This window comes from Hemibagrus wyckioides, linkage group LG05 (assembly GCF_019097595.1).
Source record: "Hemibagrus wyckioides isolate EC202008001 linkage group LG05, SWU_Hwy_1.0, whole genome shotgun sequence".
Taxonomy (NCBI): domain Eukaryota; kingdom Metazoa; phylum Chordata; class Actinopteri; order Siluriformes; family Bagridae; genus Hemibagrus; species Hemibagrus wyckioides.
The window spans coordinates 6,344,259-6,371,249 of record NC_080714.1 but is presented as its reverse complement, the minus strand read 5'-3'; the positions used below and the strand labels follow the sequence as shown (position 1 = coordinate 6,371,249).

General features: G+C 41.2%; 1 protein-coding gene across 1 annotated transcript in view; it reads left to right on the top strand.

The window, feature by feature from the left end:
- adgra2 (adhesion G protein-coupled receptor A2) overlaps positions 1-26,991 on the top strand; it is a 58,516-nt gene that overhangs the window by 4,992 nt on the left and 26,533 nt on the right. Inside the window, exon 2 of the mRNA XM_058390638.1 lies at positions 20,788-20,859. Coding sequence (XP_058246621.1) covers positions 20,788-20,859 — 72 coding nt within the window. The remainder of the gene's footprint in view (positions 1-20,787; positions 20,860-26,991) is intronic.

The following is a 26,991-nucleotide window of genomic DNA, read 5'->3' as shown; positions in this document are numbered from 1 at the left end:
GCTTGCTTCATTTATAATGTGTATCAACTGTCTTTTCTATCAACTGTCAGCATTTGGGACACCCCCAAAATATTCCTCTTCACATACAGGAGCTGGTTTAATGAAGCACTGTCCAGAACGTTCCTGCGTGTTTAAACTCCCGGACGATTGAGGTTAAGCTTTTCCACATGGACTGCGTTACAGGATCGAAGTTTTTCAGGACTGGAGGTTTGGGGCTGTGAGATTCAGGGTCAGTAGTTTAGGCCTGAGGGTTATCTCACTGAGCAGCTGTAGGTCACTGAGCTAACATCTGGCATTTCTCACAAGATAAAATTTAGATAACTGTAAGATCCAGCTCTGAGTAAAGGTTAGGGCAAAAGACGTTCTCTGGCTATAGGAGTGGCCTGTGAAAGGAGGTATAGAATTGTATTTTGTATAGAATAGTGGTCACATTGGATGGATTCTGTACTACTTATTATGTTGAAATAGACTAATAAAGACAGGTATCCTGGTCATGTGGAAGCTTAGTGGGTAAGGCACTGGACTACTATCAGACGGTTGTGAGTTTAAATCCCAGATCCACCAAGCTGCCACTGCTGGGCCCCTGAGCAAGGCCCTTAACCCTCAGTTGTATAAAATGAGATAAAATGTAAGGTGCTCTGGATAAGGGCATCTGCTAAATGCCATTAATGTAAAAGTAAACACAATGAATGGAGTCGCTTCTAACATGTCAATCAAAATGAATATCATTGATTAAAACTATAACATTCAACATGTGTATAATTCACAGCAGTTCACACTAGCAAGATTTTTGCTCACGGACGTAAAGCAACCGTTACTGCGGTCGCGGCCTATACGTGTTTTTAACTCAGAATTTGCACCTGTTTCGATGTTTCCATGTTTAGCATTGTATATTTCTGCCATGTCACATTCCACAGTGGTGCTTAATATGAAGCTCATATGATAGTAGACACTCAGCTCTTTAAGAATTTGTAGTATTTCTGTTTTTATCTAGCCTACTAAGGGCAATATATTCATTGAAAAGTTCCAAAAATACAGAAAATGGTTAGTTTCTTCAACGTAAATGTTGATATCAAACCCATTTCTGCTCTCTGAGACGCCCCAAGTGCTGGTTCATAAATACAGTTTCTTTAACTAGATTGGGATTTGACATATTCAGATGTTGTTACTTAAAAAATATGTTGTTTTCCACCAGAGGAGAGTCTTCAGGACGGAAAGCTTTGTGCTTTCCAGTTTTTTGTCTGTTTCTATTTATTTATTTATTTATTTATATATTTTTATTATTAAATTCAAGAGAAGGTGAGGGTTTTAAAGCGATAACAGAAACTTGTTTCTTAGACGTCCCACACGATTAAATCTAACTAGAAAGGAAAGTATGAGGTGTTTGCTGACAGATTTCTGATGCTTAAAATGCTTTAGGACACGTTGTTATTGGAAAATAATCAACTTCAGAGTGATATCTCATCAACCCGTGCTATTGATGATCAGTCACATCGTATCATATCGTATTTTATTCCTCATATGTTTGCCAGATAACGCTTGGGGAGAGAGAGAGAGAGAGAGAGAAAGAGAGAGTGAAAGACAGACAGATAGAGAGAGACAGAGAGAGAGAGAGAGAGTGAAAGACAGACAGATAGAGAGAGACAGAGAGAGAGAGAGAGAGAGAGAGAGTTGGCTTAGTGAGTAAGATGATGTCAGAATTAGATTTCGTCCAATAATAAGAGATCATGCTTGAAAATTTTGCTGAAAATTTGGTCCCTTGATATGAACACAAGTACGAATGAATCCCATCAGTGGTTGTTTATTTTTTTTACTAGTGTAAGAAGGGGTTAATCCCTCCTTCCCCCTATCCTTCCACTCCCACTTTCCTTCTCGTTCCTTCCCAAGTCCCAGATCCTGCGTCTGAGTTCCGTGTGTCTCGGGCTCCGTTCAGCTGGATTCAGGTTGTTGTTGTTTGCGGTTCCGTCAACAGATGAAGCACTAAATCCGGTGGCCTTGCATCCTCACCTCTGGCTGAGTTTGAGACTGTGTGTGTGTGTGTGTGTTCTTATGAGTCTGGAGTTTCATCTTTCACAGCAGCCCAACTTTTCCATCACAGCTCAAAGTTCTAATAAACACCAAACCTGCATACGCAAGTGGATTTGGCATTCATGCGACAAAGAAAAAGAGTACTTTCAGCCGCTCTATCCTTCACGCTCCCTCTCACTCTTCCTTTTTTCCTTCTCTCACCCCCCCACCCCAAAATCCTTTTCTCTTCCCTTCTCTTCCCTTCCTCCTGGGTTCAGCCATACACCAGCGAGGCTGAATCTAAATATTTAGCCGTGCTGGTAGGAAACTGCCATACCCAAACCTCTTCCAGATGTGGACGAGAGGGCCTCTGTGTTTAGAGCTAATTACGCGCGCCTGCATGGGGACTGGCGAGGGGGAGGACAGGCAGGGGAGGCGGCAGACAAGAAGATAAATTGCGAAGGAGTGAGAAAACATGTAACAGATAATAAAGTGTGTGTCTGTGTGGGACTGCAAACGGCAAGTTCACTTTTGACCTCTTTAAATAACACTTTAGTGGATAATGCTAGCAAACAAAAAAATAAAAAAAAAACCCCACCTAGAGTAAACTTTCCGACTCGGACGCCTCATTAAATCGTTAGTATAAAATCGTTAGCAACGTGCTGAGGTATAAGAGGAATAAAGCACTGGAAGAATTCATTAGCAGCATCAGAGACTTCTGCTGAATTTCGTCTTCACCGGTTTGTTCACCCTGATTTCATTCTTTTTAACTCGGTCTACAAGGTTATTAAGGATAGACTCAAAAACGACAGGAAGTCCATCGTTCTGGATTGAAGTATAATGCAGGAGCGTTTATTGAGCTTAGCATCTGTGTAATCAGGAACTGCGGCACTCTGGTGGATGCTGGATTTTCGGGTAATTCTGCAGTAATACGAGATTAAACAAAGAGAGGGAGAGAGAGAGAGAGAGAGAGAGAAACCATCAATATGGTGCTTTTTCAAATCAGTAATCAGTCCACGTGGCTAACATTTTCACTGTTGATTCTGTTCCAAGCACGAAAACTAGAAAAGAGCAAAAAAGGAAAAAACAGAACATACTTTTTCATTTTATTTTTTTAAAGCCTCACAGCCTCAATAAAGTCTATCTATCTATCTATCTATCTATCTATCTATCTATCTATCTATCTATCTATCTATCTATCTATCTATCTATCTATCTATCTATCTATCTATCTATCTATCTATCTGTTTGTCATGCCATGTGTCTGTCTATCTATCTATCTATCTATCTATCTATCTATCTATCTATCTATCTATCTATCTATCTATCTATCTATCTATCTATCTATCTATCTGTCTATCTGTATGTCTGTCTGTATGTCTGTCTGTCTGTTTCTGTCTATTTTCCTGTCTGTCTATCTGTTTATCATGCCATCTATCTATCTATCTATCTATCTATCTATCTATCTATCTATCTATCTATCTATCTATCTATCTATCTGTATGTCTGTCTGTCTGTCTGTCTGTCTGTCTGTCTATCTGTCTGTCTGGTCTATATTATGCGTATTTCTTGCAGTCTTGTTTAACCAAAATTAAAGTACTGTTTTTTTGGATACTTATTTGTCTGAATTTTTTGGTGGCTTCCCTTTAATAATGAACTGATGTTCATACTGATAAATATATTCTAGTTTATTCTTAGCTAAGTTGAACATCACTGGATATAGTGCAATATATAATGCAGGGAACATCCATCCATCCATCCATCCATCCAGTCATTCATCCATCCATCTGTTCATTCATCCATTCATGCATCCATCCATCCATCTATTCATCCATACCTCCTTTCATCCATCCCTTCATCCATGTACTCAACCAACTATCCATTCATCCATCCATCCATCCATTGAACCCACCAACTAACCATCCATTCATCCATCCATCCATCCATCCATCCATCCATTTATTCATCTATCCATTCAACCTACCAACTATCCATCCATTCAACTATTTATCCATCCATGCATCCATCCATCCATCCATCCATCCACACATTTACACAGTACAGGAAATTTACTTAGAAAAATCATTTAGTTGTTTTTAAGTTGTTGTAAGGAGCAGTTCACCAGCTAGGCATGACCACCTTATTCTTATTGACATCAAGACATAACTGTTCAAGAATGAAAACACACACACACACACACACACTGTAGTGTCCTTGGCACTGGGCATGGGGTGTGTGAAGAATGTGAGTGTGTGAATTCATACTCCTTCAGACAGCTGCTGTACGCAACAAATGGCTGTTTGTGTGTGTGTGTGTGTGTGTGTGTGCTCATATGTGTGTGTCAGTTGGTCCAGGTTGGTATGTGAAACAAGATTGTATTTGTGTCCATGAGTAAAGTCAGAACAGTTGTAGTCAGAAACAAGTGTGCGTGTGCATATGTGTGTGTGTGTGTGTGTATTTTGAAAAACCTTCCTGACAGATATCCTGGGAATTGTGTGGAAGGGCGTCCTCGGAGCACTGGTGTTCCCGGAGATAGTCCGTTTACTTTTGTGGGAAAAAGCAAAAAGAGTGTGTGTGTGTACACGTGTGAGAAAGGGAGTGGCCATAAATCAAAAAAAAAAAGAAAAAAGAAAAACAACTGCAACCCACGATATCTGACTCTCATCACACCTGTTGCTGCCGCACACACACTTCGACCTTTGACCTCTGGCATGCTGGTCAAGGTGAAATCTGGGATTCTCTGTGGAGTTGTTACAGCAGAATGAAAGCAGGGTTTATTTGTGTAGCTGAAAAGATGGACGTTTGTGCTTACAAAATCCCTTAAGTAGCGTGTGTGTGTGTGTAAGTGTGAGAGAGAGAGAGAGAGAGAGAGAGAGAGCATGTTAGAGAGAGTGAGAGTAAGAGAGAGAGAGAAAGCATGTTAGAAAGAGAGAGAGTAAGAGAAAGGAGAGAGAGAGAGTGAGGGAGAGAGATAGAAATGAAAGATAGTGAGAGAGAGAGAGAGAGAGAGAGAGAGAGAGAGAGCATGTTAAAAAGAGAGAGTGAGAGTAAGAGAGTATGAGAGCGAGAGAGAGAGAGAGAGAGAGAGAGATTGATATGTTCTCATGCTCTTCCCAGAGCACAGCAGGAATCAATGTTTGGATAGTTTTTCCTTTCACTGCACTCGTCTTATCTGACTCCAAAAAATGCCAATCCCTTTCTTTTTCCTTCTTTCTCCACCCGTGAGCATCTTACTCCATTTCAGCTGTAGCTTTTCCCCTTCACTCTTCTCCTCATGTTATACACTGTATAGATACACTGTATATTTTCTGTGTGTTTATACTCAGTGCATTAAATCACAGTGTTGTGGATCTTCCTCAGGCTCGGCCACTGGCTCCAGCACACCTGATTAAAAACTTAATAAGAGTGTGAGTGTGTTCCAGTGTGTTCCAGCATGTTCCAGTGTGTTCCAGCGTGTTCCAGTGTGTTCCAAGGTTAGGGGCATCAGGAGCTTCTATTGATTTGAACTTAAAACCTTCCCAGAACCCAGTATCAGGTCTTACCAGGTCGTATTTATTACACACTGTTTTCACTGTACTTACTGAAGATGAGGACATTAAAGAGTTAAATCCTGAGCTATAAAACAGGCTTTGTTTGAAATACATGTTGTTTTCACTCATCAGAGTTGATGCATGCCTTCTCTCTTTGTTTCCTCAATGGGAATTTCTGCTGGCCAGGACAACATTGTGTAGTTATTTGGGTCACACACACACACACACACACACTCACAAATGCAAGTATGGTCAAACACACACACACACACACATACACATATACACTCAAACATGCAAGTATGGTCACACACACACACACGCACATGCACATATAGTCACATATACATTTGAAGGGACACACACACACACACATTTATACACACACTCAGACACACACTCACGTACATGCATGCATGCTCACACACACACTGTACACTTGAAGGCACACACACACACACGCATTCATGCTCACACACACATTCCCACACACAAACACACACGCACACACACGTATATAGAAAGAGACTTTGAAGGCATGATTCTGGTTTCCAGAGCGAATATTAAAGCTCTGCTTCACATTCCCATTATTAAGAGTAAACACTGAAACACTAACTGTTAGCTTTGCAGTGGTTGCACAGTTCATGTAAACCTTAAATGCATCACATTTGTGTTTGCACACACTCAGATGACTGCAAGCTTTCTGCGGTTTATTGCGAGACTTGCCCACTTTCTGTGGATGCATATTGTGTGTGTGTGTGTGTGAGTGAGTAAGTTTGTGTGTGTACGTGTGTGTGTGTATGTGTGTGTGCGTATATATGTGTGTGTGGGAAGGGCGTTCATAGCCGCAGTCGTCTAAAATAAGTCTGCGTCCTCCTCTCTGTAATTATAGCGTTTATATAATCCAGATTTTAATTTTAGACTGGAGAAGAGTTTGGCGTAAACACACACACACGTACACACGTGGCTCAGACGCAACCTATAATTTCAAAATGTAATGGGAGTGTGCCGGCCATTGGTCACTTTGTTATTGCTACACACGCACACACACAGATATAGAAGCGTACATTCTGTAACGAGCCTCAAAGCAGCAAGCTAGCCTCCAGCAGATACTTTTGCACGTTGTATGTTTTCGCAACAACATGCTGCTGACCAAGCCTAAAATTCTGACCACGACACAAGCAAAGCCGGAGAATGTTTTGTTCATGTTTGACCCAACTCTCAGCAAAATATTTTGAATCTGTACTCAGCTATAACCGAGCAGCATTGGGTCCAAATCATAATCATAATGTAATCAAGCTGTCACTCACATATGGCTGTGTGGTGGCCTGAAATGTAGACATATACTACATTGCCAAAAGTTTTGGAACACCCCTCCAAATCATTGAATTCATGTGTTGTTTTTCAGGGGTTGGACTTGCCCCCTTAGTTCCAGTGAAAGGAACTCGTAATGCTTCAGCTTCATACCAAGACATTTTGGAGAATTTCATGCTCCCAACTTTGTGGGAACAGTTTGGGGATGGCCGCTTCCTGTTCCAACATGATTGTACACCAGTGCACAAAGCAAGGTCCATAAAGACATGGATGAGCGAGTTTGGTGTGGAGGAACTTGACTGGCCTGCACAGAGTCCTGACCTCAACCCGATAGAACACCTTCGGGATGAATTAGAGTGGAGACTGCGAGCCAGACCTTCTCGTCCAACATCAGTCCTTGACCTCACAAATGCACTTCTAGAGCAATGGTCAAAAATTCCCATAAACACACTCCTAAACTTTGTGGAAAGCCTTCCCAGAAGAGTTGAAGCTGTTATAGCTGAAAGGGCGGGATCAACTCCATATTACATTCATGTGCATGTAAAGGCAGACGTCCCAGTTTGGGTCTGGCTCGCAGTCTCCTCTCTAATTCATCCCTCCCAAAGGTGTTCTATCAGGGTGAGGTCAGGACTCTGTGAAGTTCCTCCACACCAAACTCTCTCATCCATGTCTTTATGGACCTTGCTTTGTGCACTGGTGTACAGTCATGTTGGAACAGGAAGGGGTCATCCCCAAACTGTTCCCACAAAGTTGAGAGCATGATATTGTCCAAAATGTCTTGGTATGCTGAAACATTAAGAGTTCCTTTCACTGGAACTAAGGGGTCAAGCCCAACCCCTGAAAAACAACACCTGTATTCAATGATTTGGAGGGGTGTCCCAAAACTTTTGGCAATATAGTACACCCTAAGCTTAGGGATGTTGAGGTGACCACAGATGAGGTACTGTAGAAGGAGAAAAACATCTGTTTTTGCTAGCATGTTAGTTTAATTGTTTTCATAAAGCGGTTTTATGGCAGTGTTATCAATATGGGGAGATTTAAGCCATCGCTGTTCCAACTACCATCTGATATCATCTAAAAGTGTCACAATCATCAATATATTAGCACAGATAATACTGAAATTACTGAAATTACTGAAATTACCCCCTTCCCTATATATATATATAAGAGAGAGAGAGAGAGAGAGAGATCATGAACATGAAAGCATCATGATTTTTTTTTAAATATGCCATATAACTCGATTTGGATCACACTCTTCTTTATTTATTTCTGTAAACAAACTGTTATTAAATCAGATGGTCAGTTATGGTCTGAGGACACAAAAAATGACGTTCATATCGGCAGCCTGCCTTTTAACATCCAAATCTGAATCTGGAAAAAGAAGTAAAAGTGAAAATGTATTTGTGAAAATGGAAAGCGTATGAAGTGCAGTATGCTAGCAATGTGCTTGACTGCCGTGTGCCAGGTTCAAATATATGTTTAATGTCATCAAAATATGGAAACTGAATTAGGAGGAATTTCAAGCCAAAATCTATAAAAGCAGGGAAAGAGAAAGAGAGCGAATGAAGAGATGATGAAATGCCCAAGCTTTTCTGTATTGTAATTCAGATTTGTCTCTGCATGATGAACTGATATATATATATTATACAGTCTGTCCGCCTGTCTGTCTCTCTCTCTCTCTCTCTCTCTTCTGTAGGCTTCTTTAACAAAGCCATGTATTCACATTTCAAGATGCATTTAAGCACTAAGTGCTCATTGTGCTCAAGGGTTTTGGCCCAATCCAGCCTTGTGTGTGTGTGTGTGTGTTTGTGTGTGTGTGTGTGTGTGTGTGTGTAACATGTCCTGTACATCAGCTAAACTAGGTTTGCATCATTTGCATTTTACACGCTAATGCATTATTTTAATTACAGATTTATCATACAGAGACATTACATAACATTTAACCCTTTGCTTTTATAACAACATTTGTAGCATGTGTTAATGAGGCTGATATATAATATAAAGCTAGCTAAAATCGCGAGCAAGGTGATGCTGAGGAAACATTCTGAGGTATCACACTAAGGTAACATTTTGAAATAACATGCTATAGGAGGATGCTGAGGTAGCATTCTGAGATAGCATGCTGCCGGAGCAATTTGAGGTAATTTTCTGAGGGAACATGCTAATCGAGCATGTTGCGGTAATATTCTGAGAGAACATTCTGAGATAGCATGCTAAGGTAGCATGCTGAGGTAGAACATTATGGTAACATTCTGAGGTATTATTCTGAGGTAGCATAGTAATACAGCATGTTGAGATAATAATCTGAGAGAACATTCTGAGATAGCATGCTAAGGTAACAATCTGCAATAGCATGCTAAGATTAACTTTCTGAGGTGATCTTCTGAGGTAACATGCTAGGATAGCAAAATGAGGTGATCTGAGAGAACATTCTCAGGTAACATGCTAGGATAGCATGGTGAGGTAACATGGTGAGGTAACATTCTGAAATAACATGGAAAGATAGCATGCTGAGGTAACATTCTGAGGTAACATTCTGAGGTATCTTTCTAAAATAGCATGCTTATATAGAATGTTGAGGTAACCTTTTGAGGCAATATTCTGAGGTAACATGCTAACAGAATGTTGAGGTAACATTTTGGGGTAATATAATGAGAAAGATAGAATATTGTGGTAACATTCTGAGTTAATATTATAAGGTGATATTTTAAGGTAACATGCTAGGATAGCATAGTGAGGTAACATTCTGCGGTAACGTTCTGAAATAGCATGCTTCAATAGGATGTTGAGGTAACCTTTTGAGGCAATATACTGAGGTAGCATGCTATCATAGTATGTTGAGGTAAAATTCTGAGTTAATATTATGGGGGGTAATATTCTGAGGTAATATGCTAGGATAGCCTGCTGAGGTAACATTCTGAGGTAACTTTCTGAAATAGCATGCTTAGATAGAATGTTGAGGTAACCTTTTGAGGCAATATTCTGAGGTAGCATGCTACCATAGTATGTTGAGGTAACATTCTGGGGTAATATTCTGAGGAAGATCGAATTTTGTGAATGTTGTGGGAACATCCTGAGTTAATATTACACAGTAACATGAACTATGATATCTCAACATGCTAGAGGTGGCTAGTGAAAAGTAGGCTAATTAACGAATAGCATGATTTGTGGCTTTCTTTTTGTTTTTAACATCTCTCTAGCCATTTAGCAGGAATGTTTCTTTAGCTCACTTTTCATTTTAGCTAATACCATAATTTAAAGAAACCGATTTAAAGTTATAGTTGTTTTTAGCCGGTTTCTTTTGTCGAAAGCTAGTTCCTGTTTTAGCCTGTTACTTGAGGTAGCAATGTAGAAAAAGCTAATATAGTGAGTTCGCATGAGACATTGCTGACTCAGAATCACCCACATAGAGACAATTTACAAGAGCTGCACTTGGTCTGTACTTCCAGGAAATGAAATGACCTGTTTACTGTTTCCTACAGCTAATTTTGTCGGATAAAATTCGCTATCAAATATCACAAGGCTCTAGGTTGTAGCGTAGCCCGTGTAGCACTGATACAGATATAACTATCTGCATTTATTTTGGCAGAAGTGATGCACCCACCTTGTTTTAATTACTGTGTGTGTGTGTGTGTGAGAACATGCGTGTGCCTGTGTATGTGAGTGGACTCACACGTTTGACCCCTTTCATAGAGAACAAGCCCCAGGACACACACACACACACGCTCAGTTCTGCTTTTCCTTGAGTGGCTTTTTCCTGCAGAGTGTTTCTCTGGACCTCCATCCCCCTCCAGCAGCACTCAGACCTGGCTGTACAGAGTGTGGGTTCCTGGGCACAGAGAGTATGTGGAGCTCTGTGTGTGTGTGTGTGTGTGTAATGTGGTCTTAGCCAGGCGGCTGATTAGGACCGGGCTGTCAAGCAGCAGCGGTGGCACTTGAAGAACTCCAGAGAGAATAGGAGCCCTTTAACAAAGAGCAGAGCAGCCTCGCTTCTGTTCTGAGACTCACACACACACACACACACACACACACAAACTCAAGTTTTTCTCACACACTTATATTTGCGTATACGATATATCTAGAAACAGAAATGCATGTGATTATGCTTGGGTTTGAATTGGTCATGCAATCCCTACAGTCATGCACACACAAAGCACCATACACACCTACACACACACACACACATGCAGACATACACACACCAGACCACTCCTGCTGTGAAGCCGCTGTAATTGGGCTCTTAGGCTTCATTAGTAGAAAATCTGAGGGGACGTTTTGCTCTCTCTCTCTCTCTCTCTCTCTCTCACACACACACACACACGTTTTCCCTGCTCGGTTCCCCTCTCATGAACTGCTTTGTAACGAAAAATCTCAATCCAGCAGAGACATAGTAACACTTTTACTTTGGACCATACATTTTTTAAAAAGAAAGGGATGTTTGCTTCTTTAAGACTACAAATAAAGAGATAGATAATGTACTTTTCATTCTCTGGTGTTGCTGGTGTGTGTGTGTGTGTGTGTGTGTGTGTGTGTTACAATGTATCTATAATCAACAGTCTAGTGTATGAAAGATAGATGTGATACAGTGTGAATCATTATCATACAGAGCAGCTGATTTTAATAGTGTTAGATTTAATAGTGGGAGGCCACACCTACTTCACTTACGCTGTGATAGGCAAGTACAAAGACCACGCCTCCTTCAATTATACTGTGACAGGCAAGTACAAAGGCCACACCTCCTTCAATTATACTGTGACAGGCAGGTACAAATGCCACACCTCCTTCAATTATACTGTGACAGGCAAGTACAAAGACCACACCTTCTTCAATTGTACTATGACAGGCAGGTACAAAGACCACACCTCCTTCAATTATACTGTGACAGGCAGGTATATAGGCCACACCTCCTTCAATTATACTGTGACAGGCAGGTATATAGGCCACACCTCCTTCAATTATACTGTGACAGGCAGGTATATAGGCCACACCTCCTTCAATTATACTGTGACAGGCAGGTATATAGGCCACACCTCCTTCAATTATACTGTGACAGGCAAAGGCCACACCTCCTTCAATTATACTGTGACAGGCAGGTATATAGGCCACACCTCCTTCAATTGTACTGTGACAGGCAGGTACAAAGGCCACACCTCCTTCAATTATACTGTGACAGGCAAATACAATGACCACGCCTTCTTCAATTGTACTATGACAGGCAGGTACAAAGACCACACCTCCTTCAATTATACTGTGATGGGCAGGTATATAGGCCACACCTCCTTCAATTATACTGTGACAGGCAGGTATATAGGCCACACCTCCTTCAATTGTACTGTGACAGGCAGGTACAAAGGCTACACCTCCTTCAATTATACTGTGACAGGCAAAGGCCACACCTCCTTCAATTATACTGTGACAGGCAAGTACAAAGACCACGCCTTCTTCAATTGTACTATGACAGGCAGGTACAAAGACCACACCTCCTTCAATTATACTGTGACAGGCAGGTATATAGGCCACGCCTCCTTCAATTATACTGTGACAGGCAGGTACAAAGGCCACACCTCCTTCAATTATACTGTGACAGGCAGGTACAAGGGCCAAGCCCCTTAAATTAAATTGTGGTACGCAGGTACAAAGGCCACACCTCCACGCTTTGACTGATGGGTACAAAAGTAAAGCTTTTTCACTGTGATTGACAGATATAGTGGCCACACCTCCTTTCCAGTAACAGACTGGCACAGAGGCCACGCCCTCCTCACTTCATACCCAGGAGGTCCACAAGTAATTTATTTGTTGCTGAAATCATGAGTCATTACGTTTATTATTTTTTTATTTGTTAGTATGGTTGACTGCTTACTGGAATACATATTTTTGACTTTAATTAATATCCATAATATTATAGCACACATTATATCATTTACACACTTAAATTACATTTATAAAAATGTCTGCCTGGTTGCAAATAGTCTGAGAACCCTATGCCTAAATCTCTTCGACTCTCTGCCTCCAAACAAAATCGTGTATGATCTGAGGTTGCGCTGCAGTTTATACCGCTTCTTTAAAACCCATAATGCATGTCTGTGTACATCAGCTCCTTCACCTAACCTGTTTTCATTTAAGCAGATCCCATGAGCAAACAAAACTGAATTGCTGCCTATGATTGTGCCTTTGTTGTCAGTTAATGCCCTTAATTATCTTTAACTTCGGAAAAACAATTTTGGATAATCAGGCTTCAATAAAAAAAAAAAAAAAAACTGTCTGGGAGAAAATGAAGGCTTCTCTATCTTCAGAGAGTCTCATGAGGAGCCTGACGTATGTATATGATCACTTCTAGGGTCTTGTGATAAATTACAGAGCCTCTGTAACTTATAGAGTGTCATTTTTTTCAGATGCAGGGATTTGTTTAGGCTGCTCTTATAAACTGAAGGCCCTGGTTTTAACCTATATGGTGCCAGATGTGAGAAGTATACAGAAGTATGCCGGGTGGCCCATTGGCTCTCATTTTCACCACATTTAAACCAACTCTGCTGAGCCTATAATGCACGTGCAGCGGGTGACATAATTGCAGCATCCACCATTAAACCCGTACTGCCTTTTTGTAACACGTTTTCTTCACCTCCTTAAAACCTTGGTTTCTAACTTACAGTCATATGTAGGTATCTAAAGCTCTGTATCTAAACCTAAAGATGGATGATATGGACACGTTTGTTTGCAGATTGCAGTTATACTGCCCTGAGGATATGCTAATGATTAAAAGAACCGAATGGTATTTAGAAACTGGTGAAAAAAGTATTTGGACCCTCCACAAACCACCGTTTCCCTACTAGAACTGGCTAAAACATCATACCACAATACCTGAAGACTTTTGCTAAGGTTGGCATGCACTAGCAGTTCCACTAAATAATTTTATCCAAACATATTTAAACTATTTCAATAGGAACGAATGAAATATGTCAAACCCGGCAACAATGGAATTAGGAAAGCTGCCAGGACCTACAATATTATGAGAAATATGTCATATAACCCACCCCAACCCAAAATTTTAATAATAGACATGGTCTAAATGCAGCTTTACAGAACTCTGGATGTACAGTAGCTTCAGATCCTTTATGAACTAACCAGAGATGATGACCGTGACCCCGAGGAGGAAGCAGATTTAAAAGTGTGAGGGATTATAAATCATTCTATCATCTTCTACAAGTGTAAAGTTAAACAGTAGTACGTGTGTTGAACAGATGTTCAGTTTTGAGCGGATTGTGAACGAGTCCCTGGGAGACTGGAAATTCTTTCTGTTAACAGCAGAATTAAATTATGTACAGTTACATGTACAGATTTTAATGCCATTGCATCAGAAGAGTGTCAGGAAAGAGAAGTAAGAAGTTTAAAAGCTTATTAAACCTACAAGCTGGACATCAGTGTCATTCTTTAACAGTGCCGGCACAAATAACAGCTCGTTTACAGACAACATTCTCAGCTTGATATCCGTTACCTTGGGGTCCGTTTGACCGTAGGGGCCCAAGCACTTGCCCTCTAGTTTTGCCTCTGTGGGCAACAGTAGGATCAGGTTACAGCCTGGTCTGTGAAGCCTGTGGAAGTGACACTGAAACACATAATAATATCGGGTTTTATTTTATCCTACTCCTTAGTCTGTATCATACTGAACACTGGTGTATGTAATGTCGAAATTATTTGCAGATTTGAACCAAGACGTGTCTTGTAACATAATCACTCAGCCAAAGCCCACTTTGATTCACATGCATCGAACACCACTACAAGCGATCATAGAAAGTAATTACACATGCGTCTTCACTGCTTGCAATTACACCAATTCACACAGGTTCCTGTAAAAAATCCCCCACAAAACTCAAGACGTTTAAAAGGAAGAAGCCACTGATTTTCAAAACAATCACAAAAGAAAAAGCCTGGAGGGACTGATTTTAGTTTTTCTCCTTCTCCAGGTTACCACTTTTCCTTCCCTCAGCCCATAGTTTCCACTCCTTTGTCCACCTCTTAGGCATGAAGTCTGTGTGAGCATCCTGGCCTCGGTGCTTCCACTTCAGGAATGTGGTTAGAGGAGACAAATTGAGCTGAACCGCAGTGGACAGAGGGAAGTGTAGGGCAGGGTGGAGCTGAACAGGGCACGGTGCCATCATTACCCAGGCACACATGGGCATCTGGGCTGCCAGTTCACACAGAGCTAGACTGAGAGACTAAAGCTTACTGATGTAGAGATACGCTGGTTTTAGCAGCGGGTAAGTAAGCGCGGCTTAAGCAATGAAAGAACTGTTTTTAGCTGTGGGTTGGCATTGGTGTGATCTTGTGTGTGTGTGTGATTGAAAGAAATCGTATGTATCCCACTGACTTACTTCAGATGTATATAATAATCATGTGTCTCTAACCACACACTAATAAAAGCTTCTTTTCTAGACCAGACCCTCACAATGGCCTTGGTTCTGGAAGTTTCTCTCTCACTCATTACTATCTTAGTCATTTCATAACCTTTGCAAATAAAAACATTAAACATTTTTTTCTTCTTCACCAAACCAACCAGCTATTAGATGACCACAGTAAAAAAAAAAGAGAGAGAGAGAAAAACGGACAAAATGGTTCACAAGCTTCACGTCTCACTGCACTGGAAAAACTGTTATAGCCATAACGCCTGAGGTAAAAATCATTAAACTATCAACTGAGCATTTTCATAATTCCAGAATCTTCCGCGTGTATAGCCGAATAACCGGATGAGTCGTTGTTATGGCCAGGATCTGTTTTGCGTACTGGTCTTTGTCGTGTCTGTTGACTGCATGGTTTCTGCAAAGTAAGCGATAAATGTGTCCAAAACCTCACTTCTTGAGCCAGGCTTTCCCACAGGTCGAAGACATGAGGCATGATAGCATGTGGAATTTGATTCACCTTTCATACCTATAACACAGTGTCGGATTAGTGGCCTGTTTAACCCTTTTTAATCAGACAAATTAATTATTTTGTTGCTGATATAAAATGAGTCCTTAGCTTTCAGTGTGAGACGTGTGTTTTTCCCTCTGTTGGATAAGACCTTACAGAGTTTTAATGGTTGAAAATAAACACTTTCAGGTTTTAGATGCTTTTTAGTAACTTGGAGCATCTCAGAGAGCAGAAATGGGTTCGATATCAGCTTCAACTCTGAAGATGAGAAAGAATTTTGTGGAATTTTTCTAGTAGGCTAGATAAAACCAGAAATACGTATAAAATAATCCACAGTCCTAAAGCTCTGAGTGTCTACTTTCTTGGAGTGTGACATGACAAAGAAATTCGATGCTGAACAACCAAAAAACAGCCTTTTTGCTTAAAAACAATCAAATGTAGAATCTAAATATTTAGCATTTCATTGCCACTATCTTGTGAAACTCCTTGCGGGTAGTGTTTTCTTTTCTCTCACTGCATCCTTTCACTCCCTTCCTCCGCTCAGAATCCTCTTCCTCCAATTCTGCCGTCCACCTGTTCTTCCTCTCCTCCTGTCCATCATGCTTTGCTGCAGGAAGTGCTCCCAGGTTGACCTCCGACCCCAGGCAGCTGGGCTGCGTATAAACAGCTCATTTTGTCTGCTTCCTGTTTGGCCTGAACGAGTGCAGCGCCTATTTTAGTCTGTTTACAGATTCTTCAAGAAGCCGCGTGTGTTCGGATGTGTGTTTGTGCGCGTATGTGTGAGGGTCTGTAATGTTTGTGTGCGGCTGTTTATGCTGTCCGATAACGAACGCTGCTGCGTCTTCCTGCTGTCATTCCACTTTTCTCAGAAAGAGGCTAAAATGGTGCGCTTCACTGAAGTGCACAACTCTGGAACTCTAACTGTATTCGATAATAAAGCTAATGCACGTCCTGAAACAGCCTTAAACGCTGATCTTTGTGAACTCTTTGTGTTCCCAAAAATATGCGTTATTATAAATGACACAATGGCCACAGAGAGGCTCATGAGCTCATAGTGCACACAGCAGTCACACATATGTGTGTAGACGTTCACTTTCTAAATGACAGACCTACAGTCTTACTCACCAGAGACTTATCACTATCCGTACGTCTCTCGTCTCTGGATTCAATTACGCGGTTTGTTTCTTTGCCAGCCATCTTTCTTAGCCTCTTTTTCATTCTGTCTGTCTGTCTGTTTCCTTATCACACCGAAAGATAATACCATAGACAATTTAAAATAATTCGAGTTGCTAATCAGTCTTAGCCTCCGAATGCGTGGTGCAAAAATGCTAACCATGTAACTACTCAGAGGAAATGTTAACATTAGTACAGTAGTCCCCCGTTATAGCAAGATGAATTTTGGGTAAATTTGTAGAAATATCACATTTATAGTGAGTACTGTATGTATATTCCATGCCAGAAGCCATAAAAATACAGCGCACACAGAACAAAACCAAACACTCGGGACAGTGACACGTGAAAAACTGGGATGCTGGAAAATTCTGCTTCCCCTTCCCCAAATGCACGCATAGCCAGCAGCCAATCACAACCGTGATTAAATAAATGGGGCATTCCGATTGGCCAGACTCGTTCCTCCAGCCGTACTGTATTTAGATTTTCAACCGGGACCGCGATATATGAACCGCAATATAGAGGGGGATTACTGTATTACCAATAAATCTCTCTTCAGATCCGTTCATATTCATGTCCAAAATTAGCAGTGCTTTCAGTGGGTGTTTTCACAGCTCCTGACACCGATTATCAAAATTTTGGTACTGGAACTAATTTTGTCTGCAGACAGTCAGCCATTTTGTGACAGAAAAGTATGGAAAAGTATGGATCGGTCCCAGATTAGGCACCATAAAAAGTTTGTTCCTTTCTGTTAGCCCATGATGACCATCTAACTAGCCAGCTAACTCACCACAGGACTAAACAGCTGTTATGGGAATCTGTGCTTCAAAAGAATAGCATTTTTTGTTTAAAAACGAGATGCCTCATAAATTGTCGTGTGTGTGTGGGTGGTACAGGAGGCTGTAATTAGTTTAGTGGCCAGACTGCTGTCAGAAAGCGCTTTTGATGGTCTCAGCATTAATTGAGTTGGACCCTAAACGGCTGCGTTAGGACCTCTTTATCATGATGAGATTTGACTGCTCCTGTCACTGTGCTCTCACAAACATTACAGTATGAAAGTCTACACATATAGACGCAGAATTTTCCCTCACTACGAGTCCACAAGTCTGGGATCCGGGTTCAGACCAGAGCTAGCGAACCACAAGCTAAGATTCTCTCGCTATGTTAGCTTCACTTTATGTGATTTGCGTTACCTTTCAGTTTAATAAACATTTCTGGTTCATGTTTTGTTCTGACGTCTGTGGTTGCCTTTTCTTTGTTTTGAACACAGCATTCCCCTCACAGTTTGCGCATAAATGTTTTCTTCAGCGTCATATCAACTCGACAATTAGCTAACCTTCTTGTTTTACTACAAAGCTAGCTTTCATGTGTGAAAATGAGCTAGTAATGAAAATGACATGACGCTTGGGAGAAAACTCAAGATTTATCGCTGACATAGCTGGCAGTTTCATTTCTCTGGACTATTTTTGTCACTTCTCACATTCTGTGGCTAGATTGCTTGTCTGTTTTGACATTTTTTCAAACCTTATACATGTTTACGACACTGAATCTAGCAATGTTGTTGTAGGACCTACGTAATAATGCACTATATTTCCAAATTTGTTTTATTTAAAACACAGTAGCAAATATTTTAATCCTCTTACACCATAGCAATTTTGCCAACAATATTTTTTTTTATTTTTTAGTAAATGACATGTCATAATTTTTAACCATTTATTATTATATTATTTTGTTTTTATTATATTTAATTGTATTATAATTATTTATAATGTAGAATGTCAGCAAGACAAGTTGCTTCCTGTTATCATTTGTTATAACAGCTAAATACCAGTTTTCTCTCCAGCCTCATTATTACTAAGAATGTCTAACATAGCTGTCTTGAGGACATGGCGGAAAACCTACTGTCCCTCACAAAGCGCTGTCACTGGAGACTCCATCCTTCAATGCTAGATAAATACAGAAAACATCAGTATATCATTAACAATATGTTTTCTTTGTTAATTTCCTGTCCGTGACATGTTAATTGCTATAGAAAAGAAAAGGGATAAAATCCATCGCATGAATATATGATTATGAATTATTTGGTTTGGACTTTGGTCAGATCTGCTGTTATATAAATGAATCAACACGTTCTGACCAATCAGATTCGAGAATTCAACAGCGCTGTGTTCAAACTCAACGCTCAGTAGTGGATGAATGGTTTTGGATTATTTTTTATTTTCTTTCAAGCTCTCCGATATCCGAGGTGACATATCCGTGCCTGAGGGAGTGTGATGTGATTCGTCATCTCTCACGTGCTGCTAATTTGAAAAACCAGGCCCAAGCCATTAGAGATGTAATGTCTTGATAATGCTTGAGAAAGCAGGTTTTCTCCCATAAATTTTTACAAGAGATACACTGACAGGAAAACACACACACACACACACACTCTCCTGTGCTTTTACATGCTGCCACTGCATTCCACCCTGCAGATTGAAAACACACTTTTGTCTCAAAAACAGCATTTAAAGCCAATTAAGTCCCCATGGGGCAAAGGGGCTCAGTGGGCTGAGGGGAGGGGGGTGGTTGGGGCATTATTAAAGGCTGTCACCTTAGACACAGAAAAACACACACTATTAAAGCCACTTACGGTGTGGCAAATGTGACAGACACTTATGTGATAGCCCCAGTGTGTGTGAGAGAGTGAGATAGAGTCTCTGTCTGTGTGTGTATATATATATTTCTCTCTCTCTCTCTGTCTCTCTCTCTCTCTGTCTCTCTCACCCCTGATAACCCTGCTCCCTCTGTTAAGGCCATTAGTCACTGGCGAGAGGGATAATTGTCATGGCGAATAGCCGCACCACATGTTTGATGTGGACGCCGACTTCCTTTTGATGTAAAAATGTATCCACAGTGATTATCAAGATTATGGCTTCCTCCGCCCCCCTCCCACCTTCCCTCCTTCCCTTTCCTTCACCCCTTCTTTTTCCATCCTCCCTTTTGGCTGGGAGGATTAATTGGATGCAGCTTGCTCTATTAACTGGAGCTGATGCGGTCGTCGCCGCCACCGTTGAGTTTATTCAACTTGTTTGGCTACCGTCCCTCTCTCCATTTCTCTGTCTGTCGAGCCGTTCCTTTCCTGCACTTACCTCTCCCTTGTTTACCGTACTACATTTTTTGTGAACATCAGCCCAAGCGTATGCGCTTTCCTCTCGCTCGTGCTTTTCTCTTTTGGTCTGCCATTCTGTTTTTCAAATATTTGGACCACGTTACATTATGAAGGTCTGTATGAGTGTTTATGTGTAGTCTCTGATATCCAGTACATCTTTTAAATGGCTCATAAGAATCTCCTGGCACTTGAACGTCTCCGTTCATTAAAAGCCGTTCCACTTACTCCTTGTTGTTTTATAAGCTAGTGGAAACTGATGAGTTGCGTCTAACATAGCTGGTGGTCTCCGGTCTGGTTTGGTTTCTGTTTTTTTGGGGGGTTTTTTTGCCTTCATTTCTTCGATACACAGGAGCAGACCCCGTCCTCACAACACTCACGGCTTGTAGCAAGTTTATGTGAGGAAGCCTTTGTGCAAGTGTTTGACGAAGAGAGACTAATTTATATTTATGAAATACAAATATGCGAGGGTGTTTACTGTACCGTTATGTTTTTATTGGATGCACACGTGTGTGTCTTGGTCCCATGTGTGAGTGTGTGGGTGCTTATGTTAGGTTTTATGTGAGGGTGTGTGCTTGAGAATGCCTGTTTGAGCAATTGTATTCCACAGCCATATTTATGTTGGATTTGGCCTCAACATTTGATTTTCAGTTTCTGTGTGAACATTCATTTGAACTTTTAAGTCTGAAAAAGTTGTGTCTTTGCTCTGTCTTCCAGAAACCTAAGCAACAACCGTATCCGTGTCCTGAGAAATGGCTCCTTCGCTGGCTTGTACTTACTGGATAAACTGTAAGTAACTCTGTTAAATTTCTCTTCATCATCGTCATCCTGATTCTCATTTATAGTGTGAACATGCTTTGATCTGTTCTATCTTTATTTTGGATCTTAACCCTACGTTCAAGGCCACAACACGCTGAGATTGGGCTTAGATCTAGACTTGGAGTTATTTTTGATGACGGTTGTTCAAGAGGTTGGTTTTTTGATGTTGTATTCATTTACCTTAAATGTCCAAATTGAGTCCATGTCTGTAAGGTACTGCCTAAGTCACGTCCATAGTTTGTAAGCTACTAACGTAAGCTAGTCTGCCCGAAATTCCCTAAACTACCACCCACATCTAAGTCAGGTCCAGACTTCCTAAGCTACCACCCAAGTCCAGTTCAACCTGAATGAAAATGGGGGTGGAGTCTGGTGACCCTCTAGTACACATTAAGCAAAATGGGTTTCTCACTGGTTCTTTCCATTGTTCGTTTAGAACCCTCTCTGGGGGGTTTAGATTTGTTCGAATTCAAGATGATAGTTTTGCTATTAATTTGCTATAACCAAATACACTGGGGAATAGGTAACTCATTGGTTAAGACGTTGTACTTCTGGTCAGAAGGTTGTGAGTTGTGAAAGATTAAGCTCCACCAAGTTGCCCCTGCTGGACCCTTGAGCAAAACCTTTATCCTTCAAATGCTCAGTTGTATAAATTATATAAATGTAAGTCAATCTGGATAAGGGCATCTGCTAAAGGCTGTAAATGTACATTATAGAAATTTCCACGAGCAGTGAGTGGAAAAAATATAGCCGCATGTGGTGAGTGGACTCATAGCAAAGATTCCGGAAAGATCTGTCCCTAAAGAGCAATCTTGTTGACTCAAACTCTCTGGCATGAAGGTCTTGTCAATGCGATGTCACTGGAGATAATGGATTATTGGACGGCGCCTTAGGAAAGCATTTCTTAAGACCTTAAGCCTTAAGAAAGGGGGGATGGAAAGGGAAAGTCAACAAGTGTGAGCTGACAAAGTGAATATTGATATGCAGTGTTTTGTATCTTGTGTAAGAATGCAGATGTAGACTATGGCCATGACTGACAATGACTCTGGCTTTGTTCAGCTTTCAGCACATATGGAGCACTCGTTGCTTGGAAAATATTTATCTCTTTTTTGTGCCGCTGGACCAGGTTTTCACAAAAAGGTCAAGTTCTGTAAGAGGTGGAGTGCCAACTCTCTGAGACTTCCAGCAGGGAGGATGAGATGTGGCTATTTTGCATTGGTAAATGCGACTATAATTATATCTCCATCTATCACAGTCTAGATGTGATTGTCCAGCCAACAAGTTAACAGGCGAAGGAGGGAGGAAAAGATGTAGCCATTGAAACAGAACACCTAAGTTGTAGAACTGACCACTGGATGATTTCAGAAGTCTTGTTTCTAGGATCTTGGTTCTACACATCATGGCTAGAGAATCACGTTTATTACGTCTACAAGGCAAAAAAAGGGCTGTCACTTTGGCGGTCAAGCTGAATCTAAGTCCAAAGTCCTGTAGCTACCATCTGAGACATTGCTAAGTCAGGTCCAATGCCCCTAAGCTACAACCCAAATACAAACCAACTCCAGTCCAGAATCGAGTCCAGTTCAGCAGTCAAGCCTCTTACTCCTCACTAAGCCGGACCTAGTCTGGCCTCTGTTCCAGACAATCAATCGAATCCTATCAAGAATCCAAATGATGTAAATGGTCTTTCTTTGTAATATATCAATAGCACACAGTATTAATAGTAACACAACTTTCCTATGACTTTGATCACTACAGATTGTTTATTCACATGATGCTAGGTGGAGTGCATCAGTTGCAGCCAGAAAAGCGTGGCAGGAAAATCAGCAGCTGCAATAATCCAACTTAACGACCTGATCCGGGGTCAGTAGCAGCTGCTCGGAATGAGAAGCAGATTTTCTCGTCTTAATTAAGTGCCGCTCCCTCATTAATGACTGCAGGAGAGAGAGAGACAAAGATAGTAAAAGTCAGCGCACACTTTCCTCCAGACAGGCCACCTTATTTATGACCTGTAATGGAGCGAGCCCTTTTTTTCAAGTACAAAATTTACACAGTGAAAACTTGTAGCTGGTCCTCTTGAGAATGCACTGATTACTACACTTGTTAGAATGTTAGTGCTACTTGTATGCATTATGTCAGGTCAGATTTTCACTGTCAAATACTGTGGTAGCTCACGTGGTTAAGGCTCTGGGTCGTTGACCGGAAGATTGGGGTTCAAGCCCCAGCACTGCCAACCTGCTCCAGGGGGGCTGTATCATGGCTGACCCTGTGCTCTGACCCCAAACCTCAATGATGGGCTATGCGAAGAAAGAATTTCACTGTGCAGTAATGTCTGTGTGACAAATAAAGATAACTTAACATGCTCACAGCTATCTAAAACAAAGGCATTTCTAGATTCATAGATGATGGTTTATATGGGATAACACTTTCTAAGCCTCCAAGATAAAAATCCTAATAATATCATAACAATAAAGTCAGTGCTTTACAGGGTTCCTTCGTGGGAAAGTCTTCACAGTTTTCATACAAAATGACATGCAGCGTATTTTGCGAGCGAAAGGAGAGTAGTGAGGGAATGACTAGTTGGATGATGGGAATGATAAAATGGATGATGTGTCATGCTCTGATTAATAAAATAGTGCTGTATTTGGTATATAAGCATCTTTGGGGTGGTTACAGTAGTTAAATGTAATAATAATAATAGCATCATTGATATTTTTCCTATACCAGCCTGCCTCATTATGCCAGCATTATGTGTGTGTGTGTTAGTATATAAGGCCCCCTCGCTCGTGTGGAGGTGTTTGTTTGGGGTAAACGGATCCGAGAGCGCTTGTTTTTATAAGTGCAGACACACCCCCCGGGGAGCTGCAGAGGTTGAGGAGGGAGAAATCTGAGCCGAGGTCACAAATCAGATCTCATACCTGGGTTAGTGGTTAAAACAGCAGGAGGGGCAAAGGGAGGGGGGTTGATTTACAACTTTGAAAGACCAGAGCATGCAATACACACACACACACAAACCCACCCACACACACACACACACAGAATGATTAAGCCACACAAACACTACTGGGGCTCCCAACATTTTTCATCATCAAACAGCAGGCACGTGTTGAAAAACAGCTATACTGAAAATTTCTCATTCCCACTGGGAATTACTTCATATCTTACTTTATTCAAATCATCTTCATTGTTCAATTAGTAAAAATAATTGTTACTCAAGCTTTTGTAGTTCAGTGCAATTTCAGGAAAACGACACTTAGCTCATTATGTATAAATGTATGAGTGCAGGCACATGTCTAATACACACACACACACACACACACAAACGCACACAGCCACAAATTAAGCCACACAAACACACTTTTCCATGCATGACCCGAGTGAGGTCAGTGGCGCTGGGTCACAGTCCCAGTGCTCCGGCTCCCACGCATGGTACGACACGGCACGGCACATATTTGTGTTTTTTTGCTAATCGAAGCCACCTGAATCAACTCATCTGCAAATTATCAAGTGCCTCCATTATGGGCTCTGATGTGTTAGAGCAGAGAAAAATACAGAGATGTGGAGGAGGAGGAGGAGGAGGGCCATGAAGGGTTCTCTGAGCCTGAAAAGCTCCTACAGTCACTTACTGTTATTAGATTTGTGCAGGTTTTACCAAGAGCTGTAGAGTATATTATAATAGAAATATAGATAAGGAGTATCACTATCGCTTCCAGTACATCAGGAATAAGAGGATGATGTACTTGTGACTTGTACCTTGTAAGGAAATAAACTTGTGCAGAAATCAGCAACGGCTCAACGCGACACCCGAAGTCGACTGTATTTCTATAGCATCACATCCCAAAGCGTTTTATTCCACTTACACCACAGCAGTTTGCATATTCTAGCGTTTTTATTTATCAAAGAACAACATGCCATACCTTATCTGTTACCGTTAATGTTCATGGAATGTCCACAAAACAAGCAGTAAACAGTTGTCTCTCGGAATTTAGAAGATTTCTGCCTTCTGTATTTAAATATATAGGTAATAAGTAGATATTATCCAAAGAAATACAATAGAATAAATGCCTTTATTTGTCACATATACATTAGAGCATTCTTCGCATATCCCAACTGTGGAAGTAGGGGTCAGAGTACAGGGTCAGCCATGATACAGTGCCATGAAGAGCATAGAGGGTTAAGGGCCTTGCTCAAGGGCCCAACAGTGGCAGCTTGAACCCTGATCCTCCTATCTACAGCCTAAACCATTTGATCTACCACTCCTCAGGGATTTACTTTTAAGCAGGAGAGAAGAAAGATGGAGAAAGACACTGAATCTAAACAACAGCGATGCATGTACAGTTCCCATTGCTTTCACCCTTAAGTAACTGCCTGGTCAGGGATGCTGTGGTTGCTATGGTAACAAATTAAAAACCAGTAGGATGTTTACCATTTTGGGAAAGAGAACCAAACGAAATGATGGAAATCCTGAAAGAAAAAGTTTTTTTAAAAAAATAAAAAAATAGGCCACGCCCACTTTGTGTTTAAACCCAAATACAGACAGTGGCATTGTGTTACACTGCTATCATCCTGTAAATCAACACCAGGATGAATGAGTCCATTCCACAATCTTTACTGTGTAGATTTAAGACTACTGCGCCCCATGACTCACGACTTTCACCTCTCTCTCTCTCTCTCTCTCTCTCTGCCTTCAGTCCTTTTCAGTTAGAACAGGGCGAGTTATTGGCATGACACTCGCATTAGTAACACTGCCAAAGCATTGATCGTTACACCACATATGTTGTTGATCAGAAATAAAGAGAAGCCTCTCCGAATCTCCCTGGATCACACTCGCTACCTCTCTCTCTCTCTCTCTCTCTTTCTCTCTCTCTTTCCTTCTCTTTCTTTTCTCTTTCTTTTTATTTTTTTTGTTCTCATTCCGCTTCCTCTCCGTGCGTCCTATTATGGAAATCTCTCTCTCTGATTCTTTTGGCGGCGCTTCAAGCTTCTAAATACGCAGGGTACGGTTCTCCGTAGACCGTCTAGAGAAGCCGTCTGCGCTTTAGCACCGATGTTTATCACTCTTTGTCCTCCTGCCTTGCTTTGATCTTCATATTTTTTTTTTTTGCTCCTGCATGCATTAGGTGTGTGTGTGTGTGTGTGTTTTTATTTCTGTGAAACATTCAATACAGCGCATGATCATAGAGCTGTTGAAGCAGTTAAAGCATTTAATAAGACACTATTTATAGGATTTATGATGCGATGCGATTTATTATCGTGCAAATGTTTTATTTTAAGCTATGACAATTAGGCCACGCCCCTTTTGCACGGCCTAACAGATTCCATGCCTTCCCAGGCCATGCCTCCTTAGACTTGTATGTTTAATCTACACCCATAAATGTCTTTAAAGGTGTGAGAGCTCCTCCTCCTTCAACCGCATGTGTGTAGAAACTCCTAACACCATGTGCCACAGATTTGCTCCATGATTTTTAGCTTGGGCTGTGAATTGGCTTCGAGAACACACACGCATGCCACATGTGCGTAGGTTAGCTGCATGCGTAGACAGAACGAGCGTTGAGTTTCGCTTCTCAGGAGACCGCTTGCTTTGTGGTGTGTGTGGATTTACCCTTCTAGTGTGCATGTGGAATCCGCTGCAATAACAACGTAAATGGGAAACATTTGTGTTCAGCCATATGCGGTTCTGCGCGAGTACGACATCCGTTTGTAATGTACGCTACCGACGAGAGGTCCCGAGGTCGCCGAACGTCGCACGGCTCGCCGCGCAGGAGCCGCGTGGAACGTGTACGAACGCGCAAGCTCCGTCGCGTCTTTCTTTCTCGTCAAGAAGATCCTCGCAGAAAGAGGGGGGAAATAAAGCATAATAAAGCGTGAAGCCACACTGAATAACATCGTCTCTCCACAAGTATAGGAACAGAGAGCAAATCCACAATCCCAGATGTTGTCGTCATTATTACGGCCGAATAAGATCACTGGAAAGTTGAGATGGAGAGCTGTGTACTCCTGCTGCTTTTATAACTTTCATTCATCTCCGGTGACCACTTCATGAGTTCGTCTTTTAACACTCAGAGTTAAAAAACTTAGTTAGCAAAACTTTATTCGTCCCCCTTCAGT